This window comes from Mytilus californianus, unplaced genomic scaffold, assembly GCF_021869535.1.
Source record: "Mytilus californianus isolate M0D057914Y unplaced genomic scaffold, xbMytCali1.0.p SCAF_1, whole genome shotgun sequence".
In the NCBI taxonomy this organism is placed as follows: domain Eukaryota; kingdom Metazoa; phylum Mollusca; class Bivalvia; order Mytilida; family Mytilidae; genus Mytilus; species Mytilus californianus.
In genome coordinates, this window is record NW_026262581.1 from 20507525 (window position 1) to 20532397 (window position 24873).

The following is a 24873-nucleotide window of genomic DNA, read 5'->3' on the forward strand; positions in this document are numbered from 1 at the left end:
GCATCTTTTTCTTTCCTAATGACTTAATCCCAATAATCGTCTTAATCGATGCAGAAAAAAATGTATGAAAATCTGCATAAACACAACATACGCTTTTTTAAAAAAATTTATGGGGACATTTCGGTTTAAACAGCAAGTCACATATCTATATCAAGAGGATAAATATCCTTATTGTTTGGATAATTCGGTGGAATCTGCTTCTCTAATGATTTGACTGGTTATAACTGGTTGAAATGCTTGAAAAATAGAGAAAGGTGAAAAAAAAAAATATAACAAAAAAAGCCTAATCAGATTGAAAATTAAACACGTCATGTTCATCCACTTTCAAGGATTACAATAACCTGACTAGAATTAAAGAACAAATAATTTCTTACAGGTAAGAGTTTGGTTATATATTACATTTGGATAACTGACTTTGTTCTTTATCTCATGCTAATTTCTCACTACAGCGAAACAAAAAAAAATCACATATGGTCATAGATGTTTTTCCAGTTTTTTATCAACATTTTGGAAAAATTAATTTAATTTTTGAAGAAAACATCACATCATTCATAAATTAACTTACCTTGAAACAGATTTTATAAAGTCTAAGGAGACAAGACACTTATATTTTGGTGAATCAATCTGATCATCACTTGCAACATGTCCTAATAAATTCAAACTAACTAAAGATGATATCTGTAAAAAAAGTACTTGATTTCATATTATTCAAAAATATAAAGGTCATTCATTATCATAATATTTTAATAAAAATATAAATTAAAGAATCTTAAGTGAGCAAGCTTACATACCCCACACCCCACATAAAGGGGAAAGGCCTATATTGCCCTGATGAAATGTTTTTTTCTGTTTACAATAAGATACACTTCTTTTCAAGTTTGATACCTTATATTGTATACACAAATCTGCTTTCATTAACTATGAACTTGACCTTAGACCTACTGTCCTAAAAATCATCTTCTTCTTCTTACATGTCACTTATATCCATGTTAGGTTGAAACGGCATGTGAAGTAGTTGATTAAACCTCTGGAAACCGATTTTCTGCAAACTTTTTTAGTAACTATGGCCTAGACCTTTCATGTGGTGACCTAAACTAGTTGCTCTAAAGAGCCTGTGTTGCTCACCTTTATCTTCAACAATATCCACTTTTTAGTAAAAATCAGCATTAAAGGGGAACAAATCTATGAAGAGTTAACTGACAATTTCAGTAATGTTGACATATTTGTAGATCTTATCCTGCTGATAACTTTTCCTTTTAAAAGTTTCCATTTATCTATAAAAGTTTTCAAGATAATAGGCAAAAAATGTAAAAAATTATCATTAAAGGGCAATAACTGCTAAACAAGTCAACTGAAGATTTCAGCCATAATAACTCATTTGTAGATCATCTTGCTGATCATTTGTGCTTTTTAAAGTTTCTATTTATCTATTACAGTTTTCAAGATATAAGGCAATAATAGGAAAAATCGTCATTGAAGGGCAATAACTTCAATGACTTATTTGCAGATATTGTCATGCTGATCATTTTTGCTATTTAAAGTATCTATCTATCTAATATAGTATTTAAGATATATCTAAAGGCAAAAACGCAAAAGAAATGGTAAAAATCATCATTAAAGGACAATAATTCTTAATAAGGAATCATCTGACAATTTTGGTCATTCTGACTTATTTGTAGATCTTGTCTTGCTGATCAGTTTTGCTTTGAAAGTTTTTGTCTATCTACTGTGGATTCATTTATTTTCGTGGGTATCAATTTTCGTGGATAGAGAAAAAAAGACGTTTCATGGTATACGTAAATTCGTGGATCGCTGATAACAAAAAAAAAAAAAAATCCAATACGTAATTCGTGGATTTCTTTTTAATTTAGGAGATCATATACCCTCCTTGGTTTGATCAATAATAAAACAAACAAAAAAGAAAGAATTCATTGAAAAGGTTTTGAATTGTCAAAATCCTCGCTTGGTCATTCTAGGTTAAAGTGTTCATTGAAAACTTCTATTACAATAATGGACAGAGACAACTAATTATTTGTTTGTTTTACAATTTATAAATTCTTGTCGGAATTTTATAAGGCATTTAAAACTCTATGATCGAAAGCTCATTTCCCTAATCACGATATAATATATAAGTATAAGTAAAAGGTGTGAAAATAAATGTTCCTGTCATAAATAATATTACCTACGGGCAATATCCCCGAACCGTTAATCCTATTGATTTTTAATCACCAGTAAACCAAACTATGACACGGTAATTAACAACTTGCATTTATTTTCCATGAACAGTTTAAATCAATTTTAAAAAGTAAATTGTCACTGATATTCGATATATTTATTATTGATTTAATCAAAATACTTGTATCTTCTTTCAAGAAAAACACGTGTTATGTTACAATGTTTATCGTTAGTCAACACTATACTAGAACTGCATAACATAACTGGAAATAAACATCCGACTCCATACACATTTCTCGGGATTATTCTTCGTTGAATTCTTAAATTCGTGTTCGCTGTGACCCACGAAACCCACGAAAATTGGTATACCACGAATAAAAATGAATCCACAGTATTATAATTTAAGAGATAATAGGAAAAAATTTTGAAACAAGAGTGCACACGCTGAAATGTCTCGCCTGCTTTACTGACCATTGATTTTATGTTAATAGTCCTAAATATAAAGCTTAACTACAACTTCAAGTATCACATAAACTTAACATGAACTAAGAAAATCAGGTCAAGGTCAGATAAACCAAACCGGAAATACATGTACACCTTACAATCATTCAATACACCAATTATAGTTGACCTTTTGCTTATAGTTTCTAAGAAACAGACTTAACCAGGAAAACTTAACATTGACCAATGAATCATGAAAATGAGGTCAAGGTCAGATGAAACCATGCCAGACAGACATGTACACCTTACAATCAATCTATGCATTAAATATAGTTGACCTATTGCTTATAGTATCTAAGAAAGAGATTTAACCAGGAAAACTTAACATCTTCATACAAAGTATGAAACATCCAGGTCTTCCACCTTCTAAAATATAAACCTTTTAAGTAGTAAATTAGCGCCGCCGCCGGATCACTATCCCTATGTCGAGCTTTCTGCAACAGAAATCGCAGGCTCAACTAAATACTATAAGATTTTGACTTAAAACAAACATTAGGCAGAGCTCAACATTCTGAAAATTTTCTATCCTGTCAGAATTTCTCTATTTATAGCGGTTTTCAAAATAATAGTCAAAACTTGTTCTATTTTTAGCCGTGTCAGTCATCTTGGTTGGCAGGCAGGGTCATCAGACACAAATTTTAAACAAGATACCCTAATGATGATTGTGACAAAGTTCGGTTAAATTTGACCCAGTAGTTTCAGAGAAGATTTTTGTAAAAGTTAATAGACGACAATGGACGATGACGAACTCAAAGTGATGAACAAAGCTCACTTGGCCTTTCGGGGAACAGGGATCATCCTCTCATTATACACAACTATATATTCTGTTAAGGTAACAATTCCATATGTAAAATTAGATTTAGCATACGGAAAACACTTTTATAAACACTTTCAGTCTGTTTTTAGTAACTATGACCTTGACCTTCGATGTAGTGACCTAAAAATGAATAGGTCTTGTCCTCTCATTATATGTGACATTATATCCAAGTGTGGTTGCAATCTCACATGTAGTATTTGATTTAGCATCCAAAAACCACTTATTTAAATAAATTTCATTATAATTTTAGTAACATTGACCTTGACCTTGAATGCTATCACCTGACAAGAATGTGTCCATAGTACACAGATGCCCCATTCGCACTTTAATTTTTGCTATGTTCAGTGGACTGTGAAATTTGGGGTCAAAACTCTAATTTGATATTAAAATTAGAAAGATCATATCATATGGAACATGCGTACTAAGTTTCAAGTTGATTGAACTTAAACTTCATCAAAAACTACCATGACCAAAAACTATAACCTGAGGCGGGACAGACGGACAAACGGACAGACGGACGGACAAACAAACGGACGCACAGACCGAAAAAACATAATGCCCCTCTACTGTCGTTGGTGGGGCATAACAATCATGTGAACATGTATCCCAGTATGGCTGCTATCCGATCTAAAGTATTGGAGTTAGCATACAGAAATGAAAATGACTGACGGGTCAAAACTATATTCCCTGTGCTCCTTCATAGCATGAGGTAAAATAATAAAAGAGATGTGGGATATATGTCAAATGTAGCAGCAACTTAACAAAACAAAAAAACAGAAGACATATAGAAATCAACATCTTTTTCTGCAATAGTATGTCAAGCCCTAAATATTTATTTGCAAATCTTTGTTCAAAACTGATTTTTCTGACACTGACAAAAGTTCAGCATATTTTAACAGCAATTCTCTGTATATTATGAATTTCTAAGGAGTTGTAAAAATAGTTGTTCAACACTGATTGTCCAGATATAAATTTTATAAAAATCTGACAAAAAATGTACCTGTATGAGCGCTTACAATGCAATTTTCAATATATTTACATTTCCAAGGGCATAACTCCTCAAAACTAATATATGTTATAATTGGTAAAGGGTTGTAAAATATTAAAGTAAAAGTCTTGACACAGTAATGATATTTAAACACTTGTACTGTTGAACAAAATAAACAAAACAAAAGTAGAACAAACCTGCATGAATATATTTGCTGTAGGAGCTACTCTGCCTTCTACAACAGAATAAAATATAGCCATCATTCTGTCTAGAGCAAATGGTTTTGGTCCAAGCATATGGTTACTGGCCTGAAAATGATGAAACTATATGAATCTATTATTTAACAAGAAATGAGCTGACAAATTGACAGCAAACTGGGTTTTCTAAATTTTTTAAGGTTACTATTGTCGAACTTAAAGAGGGCAGCTAATATGAATGTAACTGATGTATTCTAATGTATGGAGCTTTCAGGCATGTTTGACTAGACACATTCTGTGTGTGCCTATCCAGACATAAAGTGTTATTTTCAAATCTAAAAAGGATCATAACTCTTGAACAGCAAAAGTGAAAATCTAAATATTTCAATATTTCTTTTTGAAGACTGAAGACAATTGAAAAAGCTGTAAAGTTATAAAGGATACAGTCTTGCTTGCTATTGCTGCTGTCAGAGTAAAAGTGTAATATTGACTGCCAAAAACTAAAGTCTATCTAATTTTTCTTCAGAAGCTATTTCCTGATCTTGAAGAAGCTTCTGTCCAAGTTTCATAACATTGCATAAAAGTTATTGATGTTTAAAATATGTAATCCCAGACTGTATCTAAATATTAACTGAAAAAAAAACCAGTCCATTTATCAGTTAGATACAGAAAAAAAATTTAATAATTCTTTCAAAATTTTGAATTAGCCATTAACTTGTTAATCAAAAGTAATTAGAAGAAAGCTTCTGCCAAAATTCCATAAAATTCTATTAAGTTTTGACAAAAGTTATTTAAGTCTAAATGTTAACTGCAAAATAATTAAGTCCTTTTATCATTAAATACAGAAAAATGAAGAAATTTTTTTTTTTTATTTTACTCAATTATGTCTTTTGGTCATAAAAAGATTCTGTCCAAGTTTGGTAAAAAATACACGAAGGGTTGAAAAAAGTTATTGATGTCTAGAAACTTTAATCTAAGACTGTTTCTTAATGTAAACTGCTTAAAAACTGCATTTATCAGTAAAATACAGAAAAATACAAAAATAAAAATTTAAAACTTTGGTCTTTTGATCATAAAAAAGCTTCTGTCCAAGTTTGGTACAATTTTCATGAAGGTTTGACAAAGTTATTGATGTTAAAAAAAATGTAAAGTCAGACTGAACATTAAAAGTGATGATACCGCTGACACCAATGGAATGTAGGATCAATAAGTCTTGCTTATGCCACACATGTGGCAGGCTCCACAAAAAAGCTGACAATGTTTTGGACCTGAACTGCAAATTTTTGACACATGTTGTTGATAAGGGAACAAAGAAAAATGACAACTTCTAATTGCAATTTATCAATTCTACTTAACACTTTTGATCACCTGCTGAAAGTGGTCAGAAAACAAATCACACCTGTAATTAACACCTGAAACAGTACATAGGTATATAAAGAGGTAAACAAATGTTATCAACATAAATTACCCGGTCTCCACTGAATTGTAAGTACTTAATAAAATTTTGAAGAGAAAAAAAATATTTAAAGTTTAATTTTTAAACAAAAGCTATATTTTTAGTTAAACTTTAAAACCAATGTTTTATTTTTTATTTAAATATACACCAAATGTACACGATATTTTCTCTTATTTTCATTTTTCTGAATCAACATTAAGATTCATTATTGACAACAAAATAGAATTTTGATATTTGTTACAATATTTTTTTTCATTTTCTTGATGGTTTCCATTTTTCTTTTAATCAATTGCATAGGTTTTTTTAAAATTTGGTTGATTAAAAAAAGTCAATCAACTTCAGGATTCAGAATTTTTCAAACCATGTCATTGGTATATTTGTGACCATTTAAATAAGAGCCATTTTATAAATGAATAACATTCATATTTTAATAAGTAATTTTCAAATGTAAGTTTCCCTATTACAGATTTTAAAAATGTTTCTATAATCAAAATAAAAAATGGTAAAAGACAAAATATTTTATTTGTTGTTTGTTGTTATGCTTATTTTGGTTTTTTTTTCAGTTTGTTAAAAAAAAGTAAAATAATATCACAAATATCATTGTGCTTCAATGATATTTTTATCCTTTAAAAAAAGTAACAACTAGTCTCAAATTCCTAGCAACGAACTTTATTTTTATTTGTATTATTTTAACACCTCTAATGCTCATACGTTTACCCGACTTTTTAATTAAATATTTTTCAAAAAAACTTTGGAAATAAATGATAGGTTATAATTGTTCAAGTCAAGATTTCTCAGTTCTTATATCACTTTTATCAAGTATTTTAGATAATGACTTTGATAAATTCAAGAATTTCTGACATTTTCTTGGAACAAGAGCAGAAATACATAGACTGGACAAAATACCATGCTTTCCAATGAAAATATTGACTTGACATTTGAAGATGTTTCTTTTTTGATACTTTTCAGCTTGGGAATTTTTTATTAAATTTTGTATTCTTGAAACTATTTATTATCTTCCTCGCTTAACATCTTTTTCCTTTCAATCTTACAGATATTGCCTACCATGTCAACACAATCTTCATGATGCTGAGGTTTTGTAAGATGGTCATTGTTGACAGAATTTCAATAACCATCTAACAGTACCCACTATCATGCTTGTAAATCATCAGTGACGGAGTGTCTAATCTACATGTCTGAGTGACAAGTGTCCAGTACTGTGAAATGAACTGAAAGAAATGTGAATACCAACAACTATGTCTTTTGTCTGTCACTCTATAACTAGAGGCTCTAAAGAGACCGTGTCGCTCACCTGTATCTTCAACAAAAGCCACTTTTTATTAAAATCATCATTAAAGGGGAATAACTCTATTAAGAGTTAACTGACAATTTCAGTCATGTTCATGTATTTGTAGATCTTATCCTTCTGATCATTTTCCCTTTTAAAAGTTTCTATTTATCTATTTTAGTTTTTAAGATAATAGGCAAAAAATGTAAAAAAAATTATCATTAAAGGGCAATAAATCCAATAACAAATCAATTGAAGATTTCTGCCATTATAACACATTTGTTGATCTTGTCTTGCTAATCATTTGTGCTAATTGCAACTTCTAACAATCTATTACAGTTTTCAAGATAATAGGAAAAAATATGAACAAGAGTACACACGCTGAAATGTCTTGCCTTCTTTATCAATCATTGATATTATGTTGATAGTCCTAAATATAAAGCTTTACTACAACTATCACATACACTTAACATGATCCAAGAAAATGAGGTCAAGGTCATATAAACCAAACAAGAAATAGATGTACACCTTACAATCATTCAATACACTAAATATAGTTGACCTATTGTTTATAGTTTCTAAGATACAGACTTAACCAAGAAAACTAAACATTGACCAATGAACCAAGAAAATGAGGTCAAGGTCAGATGAACAATGCCAGGCAAACATGTACTACAGCTTGCAATCCTTCCATACAACAAATATAGTTGACCTATTGCTTATAGTATTAGAAAAACAGACCAAAACACAAAAACTTAACACTGAGCAATGAACCGTGAAAATGAGGTCAAGGTCAAATAAAACCTGCAAGACTGACAGGTACATCATAAAATATTTCCATACACCAAATATAGATGACCTATTGCATATAGTATTAGAAACAAGAGTGCACACGCTGAAATGTCTCGCCTTCTTTACTAATCATTGATATTATGTTGATAGTCCTAAATATAAAGCTTTATTACAACTGTCACATAAACTTAACATTAACCAAGTAAACTAAACATTGACCAATGAACCATGAAAATGAGGTCAAGGTCAGATGAACCATGCTAGGCAGGCATGTACAGCTAACAATTCTTCCATACAACAAATATAGTTGACCTATTGCTTATAGTTTAAGAAAAACAGACCAAAACACAAAAACTTAACACTGAGCAATGAACCTTGAAAATGAGGTCAAGGTCAAATAAAACCTGCGTGACTGCCAAATAGATCATAAAATATTTCCATACACCAAATATAGTTGAACTATTGCATATAGTATTAGAAAAAAAGACCAAAACTCAAAAAACTTAACTTTGACCACTGAACCATGAAAATGAGGTCATGGTCAGATGACACCTGCCCGCTAGACATGTACACCTTACAATCATCCATACACCAAATATAGTAGACCTATGGCATACAGTATAAGAAAAACAGACCAAAACACAAAAACTTAACTATAACCACTGAACCATGAAAATGAGGTCAAGGTCAGATGACACCTGCCAGTTGGACATGTACACCTTACAGTCCTTCCATACACCGAATATACAAGACCTATTGCTTATAGTATCTGAGATATGGACTTGACCACCAAAACTTAACCTTGTTCACTGATCCATAAAATGAGGTCGAGGTCAAGTGAAAACTGTCTGACGGGCATGAGGACCTTGCAAGGTACGCACATACCAAATATAGTTGAACTATTGCATATAGTATTAGAAAAAAAGACCAAAACTCAAAAACTTAACTTTGACCACTGAACCATGAAAATGAGGTCAAGGTCAGATGACACCTGCCCGCTAGACATGTACACCTTACAATCATTCCATACACCAAATTAAGTAGACCTATGGCATACAGTATAAGAAAAACAGACCAAAACACAAAAACTTAACTATAACCACTGAACCATGAAAATGAGGTCAAGGTCAGATGACACCTGCCAGTTGGACATGTACACCTTACAGTCCTTCCATACACCGAATATACAAGACCTATTGCTTATAGTGTCTGAGATATGGACTTGACCACCAAAACTTAACCTTGTTCACTGATCCATGAAATGAGGTTGAGGTCAAGTGAAAACTGTCTGACAGGCATGAGGACCTTGCAAGGTACGCACATATCAAATATAGTTATCCTATTACTTATAATAAGAGAGAATCTAACATTACAAAAAATCTGAACTTTTTTTTCAAGTAGTCACTGAACCATGAAAATGAGGTCAAGGACATTGGACATGTGACTGACGGAAACTTCGTAACATGAGGCATCCAGATACAAAGTATGAAGCATCCAGACCTTCCACCTTCTAAAATATAAAGCTTTTAAGAAGTTAGCTAACGCCGCCGCCGCCGGATCACTATCCCTATGTCGAGCTTTCTGCGACAAAAGTCGCAGGCTCGACAAAAAAGACAAAAACTCAAAAACTTAACTTTGACCACTGAACCATGAAAATGAGGTCAAGGTCAGAAGACACCTACCAGCTAGACATGTACACCTTACAATCATTCCATACACCAAATATAGTAGACCTTTGGCATACAGTATAAGAAAAACAGACCAAAACACAAAAACTTAACTATAACCACTGAACCATGAAAATGAGGTCAAGGTCAGATGACACCTGCCAGTTGGACATGTACACCTTACAGTCCTTCCATACACTAAATATACTAGACCTATTGCTTATAGTATCTGAGATATGGACTTGACCACCAAAACTTAACCTTGTTCATTGATCCATGAAATGAGGTCGAGGTCAAGTGAAAACTGTGTGAAGGGCATGAGGACCTTGCAAGGTACGCACATACCAAATATAGTTGAACTATTGCATATAGTATTAGAAAAAAAGACCAAAACTCAAAAACTTAACTTTGACCACTGAACCATGAAAATGAGGTCAAGGTCAGATGACACCTGCCCGCTAGACATGTACACCTTACAATCATTCCATACACCAAATATAGTAGACCTATGGCATACTGTATAAGAAAAACAGACTAAAACACAAAAACTTAACTATAACCACTGAACCATGAAAATGAGGTCAAGGTCAGATGACACCTGCCAGTTGGACATGTACACCTTACAGTCCTTCCATACACCGAATATACTAGACCTATTGCTTATAGTATCTGAGATATGGACTTGACCACCAAAACTTAACCTTGTTCACTGATCCATGAAATGAGGTCGAGGTCAAGTGAAAACTGTCTGACGGGCATGAGGACCTTGCAAGGTACGCACATACCAAATATAGTTATCCTATTACTTATAATAAGAGAGAATCTAACATTACAAAAAATCTTAACTCTTTTTTCAAGTAGTCACTGAACCATGAAAATGAGGTCAAGGACATTGGACATGTGACTGACGGAAACTTCGTAACATGAGGCATCCATATACAAAGTATGAAGCATCCAGACCTTCCACATCTAAAATATAAAGCTTTTAAGAAGTTAGCTAACGCCGCCACCGGATCACTATCCCTATGTCGAGCTTTCTGCGACAAAAGTCGCAGGCTCGACAAAAATCGTCATTAAAGGGAAACAACTTCAAAAAGAAGTCTACTAACAATTTTGGTCATGTTGACTTATTTGTAGATCTTGTCTTGCTGATCCTTTTTGCTATTTAAAGTTTATATTTATCTAATATAGTTTTTAAGATATTAAGCAAAAACACAAATAAATGGTAAAAATCGTCATTAAAGGGTAATAACTTTAATAAGAAGTCGACTGAAGATTTCAACTTTGTTGACTTATTTTTAGATCTTATCCTGTTAATCGTTTGTGCTATCTAAACTTTCTATTTATCTATTACAGTTTTCAAGATAATAGGCAAAAATCCTCATTAAAAGGGAATAACTCTATTAAGAGTTAACTGACAATTTCAGACATGTTCATGTATTTGTATATCTGGTCTTCCTGATGATTTTTGCTATATAAAGTTTCTGTCTATCTATTATAATCTTTTATGGGCAATAACTCCTGTAAGAAGTTGTCTGAGAGTTTTGACATAAATAGACAATTGGTAGAGTTTAACTTTCTGAACATTTCTGCTCCCTGTCAGAATTTCTCTAATTACAGAGGCAGGGGTCACCACACTTCAGAATTATAGGGCGAAGTGACTTCTCCTTGGCAGCCAAACAGGGAGAAGTGAAGACCCAACAGGGAGACTTCTGGGAGAAATGAAGCCCCAACAGGGAGACTTCAGGGAAAATTGAAGGATCGTGTTAATTCTTTTTAAGAATCAAATTTTCCAAGCATCTTTAACTTTTTGTTATTTTTCAAAGCATTTTTGTATGACAACTGCTAAGGTGGTATTTCCTTGCCTTGCTATGCTTGTGGTCTGAATTACATTTGAACCTACAGACGCAAATTGTCAAAAAATATCATAAGGACCATAAGAGTTACGGTTGTGCAGCTAGGTCTGAATGAATTGAAGATTTGACATTGGTCAAATTTTGCCGCATCAATTGTGTTTAATAACGTTAAATAAAGCAAAAACCCTTTAAAAAAATAATAATCAATTGATAAGTAAGTTAAAATATCTTGAATACGGTTTCACTGTCTCTCATTCAGGGGTTAAAAAATCCACTAGCCCGACGCCCGGGACTAGACTTTTACACTTCGGGGAATTAAAACGTGTAACCGAATATGCCCGACGGACTAGTAACAAACAATTCTTGGCATTTCCAAAATAGTAAGTGGAAAATCCCCTCATCACTATTCTATCTTAGCCAATCTGATTCAATTACGTACGTCATCCGGGATTCCAAGAATTTGAACCGATTTTGTACATGTTTTAAAAAAGAACAACTAACTCTGGGTGGACCGGTATCATGTATTGATCGCAATTCACGTACTTTCAATATCAATTTCTCAGTACAGGGGGTATTGTACATTGCTTATGCTGAGATTTTCAATTAATGGTACTTGGGTGTATGATGTAATGATCGATATTGACCTGTCTTGTCGGACAGCTGTTAATTTGAGCTTGAAACCATTCACAAATTATTTCTAAACATTTTAGTACGGCCACCACAGGAACTTTCTCAGTTTCAAAACGAAAAACAGTAGATGAAGGGGGTAATGAGGCTGAAAATTTATCCCAAAAAATGCCAAATACGACCAGGAAAAGCGGAAAAAAACATTTATAGTGTCATGGACAGAAAGATTCCCCTTGGGCAAGGTCGACTGTTACTGATGATAAACAAGAGATGATGTTTTGTGACTATTGCCGTTATTTTCCTGATCACGCTGATAAAAAGTCTGCTTTGTATGTGGGAACAACAAATATACGAATTGAAACCACTGGTTTCACATGACAAGATCAATGAACATGTTTTCTGTGCCCGAAAATATTTAACAACCCATAGTACAAGGGATATCCAAAAAGATGTCTAGAGATCCTTGTTATAATTAATAAAACAAAACTTTATTTGATTTATTTTATCAAATACCGTGTATAATGCCGCATTCAAAACAAGGGACACCCACTCTAAATTTGTAAGGTATACTCGGGCTAGCAGGTCAGTTTTGATGGGCTAGCAGCTCTTTCAACAGGGCTAGTAAAATCCTGCTACCAATAAGTCCTCGGCTAGTGAGCTGTAACAAATTTTTTTAACCCCTGTCATTGCTAAGATCATAATTAAAAAATATATTTGTTATTTAAATCATTTTCAATAAGAATTCAGAAAGAAAAACTGTTTGTCACTTGTCTTAAACATAAAGTTAAACTGTTAATTTCAAACAGTGTGTGATTGTTTGCGGTATTTTCATTGAAAAGACTGTTTCCCAGCATTAAGATGCTGTTGGAAATGCATATAAATGATTCTAGAACACTTCACGAGTGTTAAAACATGACAAAATCACAATAGTAACATCAAAAAAGTTATATTTTTCATTAACGGAAATTGAATAAGTACTTGTAAATTGAAAACAAATACGGTGCGAGACGTGGTGGAAAATTTGTACGTTATAGTTTACAAAAACATACGACTTTGGAAGTAAAATAGTGCCGTCCTTAAGTGAATAAATGTTATAGTATTCATCAAAATATTGTTTAAAGGACAAGCACATGCAGCAGTCTGTAACACCAAATCTGAACGAAAAAAACGAATATGTTTTGTAGTTTATAAATCGTTGTGCTGGTTTCCGGCTGACTAATAAACTTTGTACGTAGTTAAGGTACAAGTGGATTCCAGTTTACATTATGCAACATTTGAAAAGAAATGAGAAATTTTTAATGAAGCATCAAATTTTGATATCTATCAGTAAATATAAGATAATCAAAATTAAAATTGCATATTAATATGGATTAGGTAAATGATAAGAGTTTTGAAAAGATAAAAGGGCGCCCTCTACAATTTCAATATGAATAACAAAGATGGCGGACAATAAACAAACGTCGCAAAATCAAGTTTTTTCCTTGTTTCTAGCTTATTGTACATTCTGTCAAGCAATTTTAATGTTGGAGTATAATACCGCTGACAAATCAGTTCTGAATTCGGGGAAAACATATTTTGTATTTCGTCAATTATCAGGTCGTTTACCTTTGGCTTGAGAATTTTTCAAAAATCAGGATGCAACATAAACTTCTCCCTGGGGATTCTCTAGAGCGAAGTGGGGAGTCCTAGGGCAACTATGTCGCTCACTTCGCCTGGTGTGGTGACCCCTGATAGAGGTTTTCAAAATTATAGGGAAAACATGCATTTTACCCTTTTCTATTTTTAGCCATGTCGGCTATCTTGGTTGGCAGGCAAGGTCATTTGTCACATTTTTTAGATACCTCAATGATGATTGTGCCCAAGTTTGGTTAAATATGGATTTTTGTAAAAGTTAACTGACGACGATGGCTATGGAAGATGGATGACAGACGCCAAGTGATGAGAAAAGCTCATTGGCCATTCGGCCAGGTCAGCTAAAAATAATGGTCAAAGCCCCATAACTCTGTAAAAATTTGTCAAATCAAACTGACAATAGATCATGTTCAAGAGAATATGACAACAAATAATCCAACCAAGTATAAAAGCTTTAAGTCACATGGTCTCCAATATTGTATGTTTTGGACAACAGACAGAGACCATTACCATATCCCAAGCGGCACAACACACAGGACAGTGCAAGATTGAGACCAGTAATTACAAAGCTTAGCCTGTATATCATACTTTTTGTGGATTCAGCATTCACAAAAATATGTCTAGTTGTTTCTTCCAAAAAATCAGTTTACTTACCCTTTCATGTTTCTTAAGTAGTTTTGACTGCTTACTCATTTTTCCAGCATGCTGTAAAAACAAATTTGAAAAAAATTATTGATTTTAATTATGTGACTACACATTTTAATTTTATCTAGACCAAAATGTTTTTTTGATCTTGGTCCCAAAAGTCTTTAATAGCTAATGTGTACAGCACAACCAATAATCACACAGGGTTTGTATTTTGTTCTCATCTATTTCTATGCAAAAAATTACCATTGATAAGAATCTCTGATTAATGTCTGATAGACTGATTACCTTGGCAAAGAATCTCTTGTCAGTTTTAGCTGGGTTATATGATGCTAGATAAGCTGCTATCAGTAGAAACTTGGAGTAGTATGGTAACTCTACATGTGATCTGGATGACAGCCCTGAAGAAAAACATAAAAATAAAACTGATAAACATGAATTAAACATGCAAATTTAAACCAAAATCTAATTTGCAAATTTGGACACTAGTGGGGAACATGCTATAATATATCTATACAAAGGTATTTATGGGAATATGCACATTGTTACTAATGTCATAGATAAAATCTGTCATATGTCTCAAAGGGAAGTCTTTTGTTTTGTGAGATAAAAAACTAAACTGAATAAGCATAAAAAATCAGATGGAATCAACATCTGTCTTTGGTGTGGGCTAAAGTAATATTTTAAATGGATAAAGGTATGGTGAGCAATTTCTTCTATGCATGTTGTAAGAACATTCTATTTTAGAAATTGTATTACTAAGTATTACCTTGCAAAGCAGGGGGTTGTCCAGCTTCTATTGACTGCTGCATTTTCTCCCACTGTGAACTATAAAACAAACACGATGTTAAAAACTAGAAAATAAATTTTGAATGAACAACATTTTTGACTAAAAAAATTGAAAATATTAAGTACCGTTAAATTCGTTAAATAAGCCGCAGGTTTTTTTCTCTGTCATTGTCCCTGCGTGTTATACTCAGGTGCGCTTTGTGTATGTATTTTTTTCAGTTTCAGGGCAAGCGTGAAAAAAAATATATATCTGGATTTTATTTTATGGAGACCGTCAGATTGTCAAGTGCTTGCAGTGACTTGATAAATTGTTCATGTGGCATATTTTGTTATGAATAAAAATATATATACTTTATCATTTGTACTTTATTTCATTGTTGGCTTACGAAGTTGATAACCATGTGTTTATTACATAAACAAAGAAAGATAACCGTGTTTGAAAGAGGTACCATACAGGATATTAATTGTGTATTTACAATAAATATGTAATTGTTTGTTGTTGTAATGTGTTTTTCAATAAAATATTCTTTAGAAATAATAAAGGTAGTGATTGTGTTTCTTTCCAATATTTCAAGTCTCTTTTAATGACGATGGTGATAACCATGTGCTGAAATAAACCCTTCAAAGTGTTTCATAAACAAAGAAAGATAAGCGTGTTTGAAAAGAGGTACCATACAGGATATACTATTGAGGAGTAACTGCTTATTGTTTTATTGTTTCAAAATGAAATATCTTTATGAAATATTGTAGACACATATTGGTGTAAGAAATAAAAAAAATGAATATTAATTTTCATAATTCAATATGCTAAGACATTTATATATTGCCATCTTATTTGAATTCCCCTTTCCGTGGCCCATCTCACTTTCAGTTAAAAATAGACAATGACTTGCAGAAACTGAATGGTTTTGTTGTAGTTTTCAACCAAGTTTAAATTGAAAAATGTTTGTTACTTATAAAACTTAAACTTTTATTTTATAAACAACAATAAAATTCTTTAGATTTAATTTAATAATTTTTTTTCCTGACTTATGGGTGAACAGTTTTCACACGTGGGTACAGGTAATTAAGTAGGTCATAATCAAGGTAAACAATGGCAGTTTTATGGCTTGGGTAACTTTTAATGAATACCTTTTCAAGATTAATTAAAATCCTTGATTCCAATTCAAACAATAAATGAGCAATCAACACCGAACTAATTTTAATCAAAACAACAAGGTTCAATGGACACCCAAGCTGTCAACACATGGCCATTGTTGACAAAAAACAACTAATGAATCTGGCATGATTAAAACAATAAGAAAATTATAATAATTTTATTAACATTTATTTATTTTAATATGAAACAAATAAATATATACAAAATGTCTTTCAACTTTCTCAACAATCTGAAAATAAAAATGAAACATGTTACGGAGTGAGTTACAAGAAGGAGTGAACATTCATAAGGTAAGGTCAGTAGAATGCATGTACGTTTTCTTCAGGGTGCGCTTTATATGCAGGTGCGTTTTATGTAAGGAAAAAAACAATCCTCACCCCCCAAAAACGGCCGTGCGCCTTATTTAGGGGTGCGCTTTTTAATCCGGAAAATACGGTAATTGTTAACTCTCAAAAATAGGAAGTCTTTTTTGGAGCATGTATTGCTCACCTAGCTAATATGCATCACATTTTATCAATTTCGGTATCAAAAGTGTAAAATTATGTCCTCATAAGGCAGAAGCATTACAACATGCTATTTTGAACTAAGCAATCACCCAGAAATTTAATTAGATTGAATTCCCCATGTTTTTTTTGTTAAAAGACTTTTTAGGTGAACCATCTATTATATTGAATGTAATGCATGGTCATTATGAGTATATCTAGACAGCCTACTATCAAGCAGTTAGCAATATTTAAAAAAGAGTTATCCTTCTTGGTGCATTGAATAATATGAAATAAATTGATATAAAAAGGAAAAATCTGACATAAATTTATATGTGGTTCCTTGCATTTGAAGTAATTTAATCATGGTAAATAAAAATACAGCATAAAAGTTTTTCCTAAGCAAGTAAAAGCACAAAATAAAATGTGACCTACCTCGATACTTCTCTAAGGTAAACAGTCTGTAATGCCTTTTTAAGATGAGGTTCAATATTCTTCCACAATTTTCTAGTATCTTCAGCAGTTGCTGTAAAAATAAACATTCAAATACAAATAATCAACTTTCCTTCTATCACAGTTCATCACACACTCAGGAATATACATTTAAATGATGTTTAGTCTGGTAACAGGTTCTGCTTTCCAGGACAAAATGATAAACAAATATCAAGATTTTTGTAAATATAAAGGAACTTTTTTTCTAAATAATTCATATAAATGTAAGAAAAGGTTGCTTTTTGGTTAGACCAAATGTTGGATTGAATTCAAAATACAATCTGAATCAGTGCATCTAATAAAGACAGAAAGATTATTTTGATCAAGTACTTATTGTAACTAAAAACATTAATGGGGGGATACCTTTTCTTGTTTTCTTGAATTTTTCCAAAATAATGTAAAAAATTATAATTCCTTCTCTCCTCATCAACCATTTTGTCAACACAAATAAATATAATTTTATATTATAATTAATTTAAATTGTTATATATCTGTATAGTGTCATGAACAATAATCAACAATATTTTTTTTTGTTCAGCTTTAATCTAAACCTAGTCAAAAGTACAAACCTTCACCTGTCTTCACTGGCTCAGCATACCTTTGAAAATTCAACCTTGCCTGAAAAAATTTGAAATGATAAGAAATAAAATAACTTTTAAACAAATCAATTGAGCAATGGATGTGACCACGCAATACACAGTAAAGCATGCTCACATGAAACTTGGAACTAAATATCAGGGATCCAATTTGAAGTTCCTTGGGAAATGCTATGAGATTTTAAACATGGTCATTAAGGAATAGTGTGAAAGTATTTAGTAAACAGGATGTTGATGAGTGATGAATGTCAAAAACTTTTCTCTGAATATTGGTATTACATTCTTGTCAGTGTATATTTGAACTAAAAGACAAATGATGAGGGTCCCAGTACTAGTTTATGAGATATTTAAACCTCAATTATCTGAATAAATTTCCTTGGCAACCATAAACCTCCCCTGCTATTGTATTTGAAGCCCTCAGGACAATTTTCAGATTGAAATACAGATTCCTGTTTAAATTGCTCATCAGAAAATGCAATCCCTTCAAATTTTCTAACAATGACTTGAAACAGCGAGTAGTAGATAGAAATACAGAACTAACATGACTAAGGGGGAAATCTCATAAAACACAGTTTGAGAATAAGTGACTACATACCAAATGATGTAGCTCCTTCAAATTTCTGCACACCATCTGAAACACACTCAGAACTAGGTTTAGATACATTCTGTAGAAATTCTCATCATATTCAGTTGGATGATCAAGCATCATTATTTCTATAAGTTGGTCTATTGAAAAAAAATTCATTGCCAAATAAACTCAAAGTTTGTTCTCACATTTTTATAATTACTCTATCACTCAAGACACTCAGTAATGAGAATTATTACAGTAAATATGAAATATTGCAAGCATTTATGACTGATGCTCATTGATAAATATGAGCTTAATAAATGTCATTTCATGTGATATTTCACACAAATTATACAATCAGAATTCAAAAAGAAGTTTTCAGTGATGTGAAATTTGTCTTGTCACATTATTAACAAATAAATGGAGAATGTGTCCATGCCTCAGCTTGCATATACATATAAAGGGACATAACTATTCAAACTTGAATTGAGTTTTGAGATAAGCATTGTGTATATGTTTCATAACAGAAACGAAAAATTCAGCATTTTTTCCATATATAAAGGGGCATAACTCTAGAATGGTATAAGAAATGCCACCCAAATTTAAACTTGATCAGAGTTTTTGTGGTAATAAGCATTGTGTATAAGTTTCATAACATTTGGTTGAGACAAACTAAAGTTAGAGATCTGAAACTAATTTTGGGACCTACATACAGACTGACGGACATACGGACGGACAGACAAGGATAACACTGCAGCAGAGGCACAATAAAAAATACTGAATTCATAATATGCATCTTTTATTTTACACAATAATGTATGATGAATATTTACCCTATCTTTTTTCAAGTATATAAAGGGCTTATACATATTATGGAATATTGTACATTTACACTTGCAAAATTGAAATTTTTAAAGTAATCTGCAGTTGTTTTAATCCTTTTCCATTAGTGTTTGTGGAAAAACTGTCACTTTAAAAATCCTACCTCATCTATTTTATTTTTAATTTTTTGATGACACCACAAGAGTATAAAATACAATAGATTATCAAATCAAAGTCCCTAAAACATTAATACTGTTATACTTGCCATTTGTGTAGTCAGAAAAATGAAGAACAAATGGTTCACAGTAGCCTGACCCTGTTCTGAATTTCTCCCAAACTATCTCTGACAATAAAATAACACAAACATTTTGCTGAGTCTACAAAGAACAAAGTCATTGAAATCAATATAAATCAACACTCTTCTTAATAAACAAATGTAGTACCAGGTAACTATTTGGATGACCTAACATATTTTATATTTGTGTCAGATTTTCTGCTGTCACTTCCAGCCCCAATTCCTTACATCTATATATTAAAATTAAAATGGTTTAAGCACTTATTCTTAAAATTTTACATCAACAAAATTAAAGGGAGGGGGGGGGGGGGGGGGGGTAAAATGATCAAAAATTGCATTATACTAATCAAATAAAAGACAATGGACCTTTAATGAAAACATTAAAAAAACATTTGGTTTAAAAATTATATAAAAATCTGTTTTGATTTTTAATACTAAATTTTAAGCAAGTGAAATTTGAAAATTTTGGTCAATCAATGAGACCAGTCTTGAAAAAAAACCCACACCATTCATCAAAAAATAATCTTTCAAGACTATTGATCTCTAAAGATGGGTCACCATTCTTAAAATTATGTGTATGGAATTTCTGTTTATATTTTATGCATAATCAAAATCTTTCCCTATATCTGTGTAACAGTAATAAGGTTTATTCTATGTGAAATAGTAGTTTTGACAGATTACAGTGATCTAAAAGAAAATATTTGCATATATTTTTAGAACGACATCTACTTGTTAAAGTTGTGGTTTAGTCTCTGTTACATTTACCCTACACCTTCTTTTATTCTTGTGTACAATATAGCATCTTACCAGTTCTTGTAACCTGAGAAATGCAGGCAGGATATTCATTTCCATTTCTCTAAGTCTTTCTGCTTTGTCTAATACCTGAAAGTAAACAATGTCTTACATTATAGATATTTTTTATTGTAATATTTTTCTTTCAAGTAAAATTTCACTCTTAACTAATGTAAGAGCAATCTTACAAATATACATGGAGCTACATATGTGGTTAATACATAAGACATTTTTCATGTCCCAAACGTTGCCTAGTTTCGGACTCCAGGGGCCCCCTTTTTCAAAATCCTGGATCCACATCTGGCCTTCTATTAATTTCTTGACATTGGTACTATCCATGGTATATAGTTAATATGTCTAACATCCTGAGAGAAGACTCAAACAGATCTCAGTAACTGAGCTTCTTATTCTTACGGAAAATCTGGATTTAAAAATCTTTTTGAAATCATTACACAATAAAGTTTTGCTAATAGCAGTTATGTTTCATTGAATTTTTCATTTTCTGATTTTCTAATATTGCTGTTCATTTCTACCTAATTGATAATATAAAATGCTTCAATTTGTTCTGTCAACTTGCACTGTCAATGGTAATAAGGCACCGGAGAATATATCCAAGGAAATTCTATCCAATAAAAGGAAAATATCCAATAGCAAAGATTCAGTTTGTGGAGAGAAGAATTTCCAGTACTACAAAGTTTCCAAGAAAATTGTGCAAACTTTTTGATTCAATTATCTTTGCAAAAAGAGCAGCAAGACTCAAAATAATGAGCTACAGCAAACAATACAGGTCAAGCCTTCACTATTAATTTTCTGAAGTTTCACTACCAATACCACTCAATTATGAAAACTAGTTTAGGTTCACTTACAATGTAGATAGTTTCTTTGTCAATCCCCTTTTCTTCTGAGACCTGCTTAAACATTCTAACGAAATCATTCATATTATCACACTTCACTAAATCAGATGATTCTGTGACACTGTTTCCATGGAGACTGTTTAGTATCATCTCATATAGAAATCTGGAACTGTAACACTCAACACAGTTTACCAAAACATGAGGCAACTAACAAAATAAATGAAAATTAATAACAGTAGTGATCCGAGGTTGTGTAAATACATATATCTCAATGATCATCGTATAAGAAAGTCAACATTGTCAAATCAGTTCTACATTGGTAACACTTATAATTAGATGAGTTTTTATAACCACTGGGTCGATGCCACTGCTGATGGACATTTCGTCCCTGAGGGAAACACCAGCCCAGAAGTCAGCACTTTTGTGCTGACATGAAATATCATTGATATGTTCATTTACTGTCAATAAAATGTTGAAATATTCAAAACAATAAGGCATGTATTGTTATAGACATATCTACACAACTTTTTCAAATTTTCAGTTACTAATGCTCTTCAACTTCTGTTTTGGTTCAAGTGTCATTGACGAGTTTTGTGTAGATGAAACACCTGTTTGGCGTATCAAATTATAAGACTGGTATCTTTGATGAGTTTTTAAAAATAAATTACCATTGAATTAGAAATGTTTAATGCCAAGAAAAAGTTTCAAAGAATTCAATGGAAATATAAGAGTGTAATACACTTTTGCTGGTTATGTTCAAAGTACATCAACTTTACAATTCTTTTTTCCATATGTACATTTAAAATACAAGAAAAAGAAAAATAAAACCCCAAAATGAAATGAATGTAGAATATCATTTGTATTATTGTTTCTCACCTTTAAATGATTAAGAATGTTAGTAGTGACTGCTGTCTTTCCTGTACCTGTGTGTCCATAGATGAACAAACTGGCATATGTATACTGATGTCTCTGTTAAAAATACAACATATCTATATATATAATCATAAACATGCTGGAACTGCTAAATCAAACGCAACAAACGTCCAAGTACATTTTGTGCTGTTTATAACTGTTATGATAACATTTGTTGATAAACAAATCGATGAATCATATCGCAAGTGTCAAAAATATAAAAGTCAAATGCTTTTAGAAATGCATTTAGTCATTTTTTATTTACACGAGTCAAAGTAAATGCAATTAGAAATGCATGAACAAATGATGAAAGCAGTTTTCATTTAAAAATGTAAAATTAGATCCAAGTGCATTTTTTTTAATGACAGAGATGGAAAGACAAGAAGACAACTTGAAAGACAGATATTCAAGACCTTATTCCTTCATTTTAATGTAATCTAAATGGTAGAGATCTAATTTCACTCACCTGTCCAAACAATGACATCAACAAATTAATCTGTGATTGTCTGCATGGAAATGTTTTGTTAAGATCTTCTTTAAAATTGTCAAATTCCGCCATGTTTTTTATTTAAGTTATATCTGAAAGAGGAACAACTACATATGTATGATACTTGACAGGTGTCAACATAAGCAATTTGCTACAAACGAGGTCAAATAAATCAGATATCTTATAAATCATATATCATAAGGTATAAAAGATATCTTATTATTTAAGTATAAAAGATATCTCATAACTTTAAATTGTATGTGCTCTGTTTGTATTTATTGTCTGCTTTCATTAAAATAAAAGCTTAAAAGAATTCATGACATTCAATCAAAAACTAACACTGGTGACTTTTAAACATTGATTAAAAAATTATATTACATTAGAAGTTTATTTTTAAACATAATAAGAATTTATAGAAGCAGGCAAGTTCATCAAGATGTCATTATAATTTAGTGGATACATCCAACATGGCGAGTTTAATAAAATACTTTTTTCACTCAATCATTGCTTTAAATCTTTTGTAAAAGAAACTGTATGAATTTCTTGATTATTTAGACTAATTCAGGAGTGCAATCCCAGACCACTTCATAACAGACATGAATACCACTGATACTCCCCTCTAAAGACAAGCATAAATGAAAATATTCATGTTTTTTTTGTTATTTAATGTTTATTTATTCAGTGTTATATCAAGTCTCACTATTTTTATTATATAACACCTTTGATAAGTGTTTGGTATGATGATAAATTTTCACTTTTGTTCTCGTACTAGGAAAAACAAAATTATTTATTTTGTAAAAATTATTACCGTACTCCATGTATACCTTACAACAAAATTATTTTTATTTACCTGTGTAAGTTATTTTATTTGGTGGCATTTTGTCCAAGGTTATGATCGTCTTTCTGATATAGTTTTACATCTAACCCCCTTGTTTTATTAATTTTGTATTTACATTGTGTCATAGATCAAATTTATTTGTTCAGTGTATGTTCACTTGTTTTTGTTAATATGTCTTTCAATTGAGTTAAGCCATTTCAATTGAAATTTTATAGTGTGTCTTTCTATGTTGTGAAGTTACACTATTGTTTCAGGTAGGGTGAAGGTTGGTGCCTATTAAAACGTTTAAACCCGCTGCATTTGTTTGCACCTGTTCTGTGGTTGTCCTTTGTGGTTGTGGTTCATAAGTGTTTCTCGTTTTTTATATAGATTGGACCGTTGGATTTCCTCTTTGAATGGTTTTAATCTTGTCACTTTGGGGGCCCTTTATAGCTTGCTGTTTGGTGTGAGCCAAGGCTCTGTGTTGAAGGCTGTACTTTGACCTATAATGGTTTACTTTTACAAACTGTGACTAGGATGGAGAGTTGTCTCATTGTCACTCATACCACATCTTCTTATATCTGTTCTGAAGGCAGCTTCATCAAAAGAATATCTGTCACAATAATTGCTTCATATTTGGCAAATAACCACTTGTGGATTATAATGCACAAAAAGGACAGCCTCAATTGCTTCAGTCAATCTCTTGAAAGTGGGACCAGGATAACCATGCATTTGAATAGAGACCCTCCCATGAGCATTAGACGGGTTCTCCCATATATGGGGTTTCCACTTAAGAACACAGTTGAAAAAAATTCTGATAAATTCTTTTTACATGTTTTATGTTATATCATAAACTTCTAATGTAATATTATTCATTAATCAATGTTTAAAACTCACAAATATACTCTATAATTGAAATTTGGCAGTGTCTGCGCTACCCCACATGTAGAGACAAGTAGCCAAATTGGCACTGCCTTAAAATTTCAGGTGTCATTTGGTCATTCCCAGTGTTATTCGAATAATGACGCGTCATTCCGTCTTTCAGGTTACTCAGAAAATATCCTAAATGACATTAGGGTTCGTGTAGCTCAGTCTTTAGTTTTCTAGTTGTTTGTCTTTTGGTCCTTTTCTTTTTTTCCATGGCGTTGTCAGTCTATATTCGACTAT

At 31.8% G+C, this 24873-nt stretch overlaps 1 protein-coding gene across 1 annotated transcript in view; it reads right to left on the minus strand.

Moving 5' to 3' along the window:
• Positions 1–24873, minus strand: part of LOC127700755 (origin recognition complex subunit 5-like) — a 38845-nt gene that overhangs the window by 1702 nt on the left and 12270 nt on the right. Inside the window, exons 2-14 of the mRNA XM_052204410.1 lie at positions 22869–22981; positions 22367–22459; positions 21503–21697; positions 20652–20726; positions 19815–19926; positions 18755–18885; positions 18133–18181; positions 17507–17597; positions 15411–15469; positions 14930–15042; positions 14651–14701; positions 4679–4789; positions 566–678 (exon numbers count right to left, since the gene is read on the minus strand). Of these exons, the coding sequence (XP_052060370.1) occupies positions 566–678; positions 4679–4789; positions 14651–14701; positions 14930–15042; positions 15411–15469; positions 17507–17597; positions 18133–18181; positions 18755–18885; positions 19815–19926; positions 20652–20726; positions 21503–21697; positions 22367–22459; positions 22869–22961 (1286 nt within the window). The 5' untranslated portion in view covers positions 22962–22981. The remainder of the gene's footprint in view (positions 1–565; positions 679–4678; positions 4790–14650; positions 14702–14929; positions 15043–15410; positions 15470–17506; positions 17598–18132; positions 18182–18754; positions 18886–19814; positions 19927–20651; positions 20727–21502; positions 21698–22366; positions 22460–22868; positions 22982–24873) is intronic.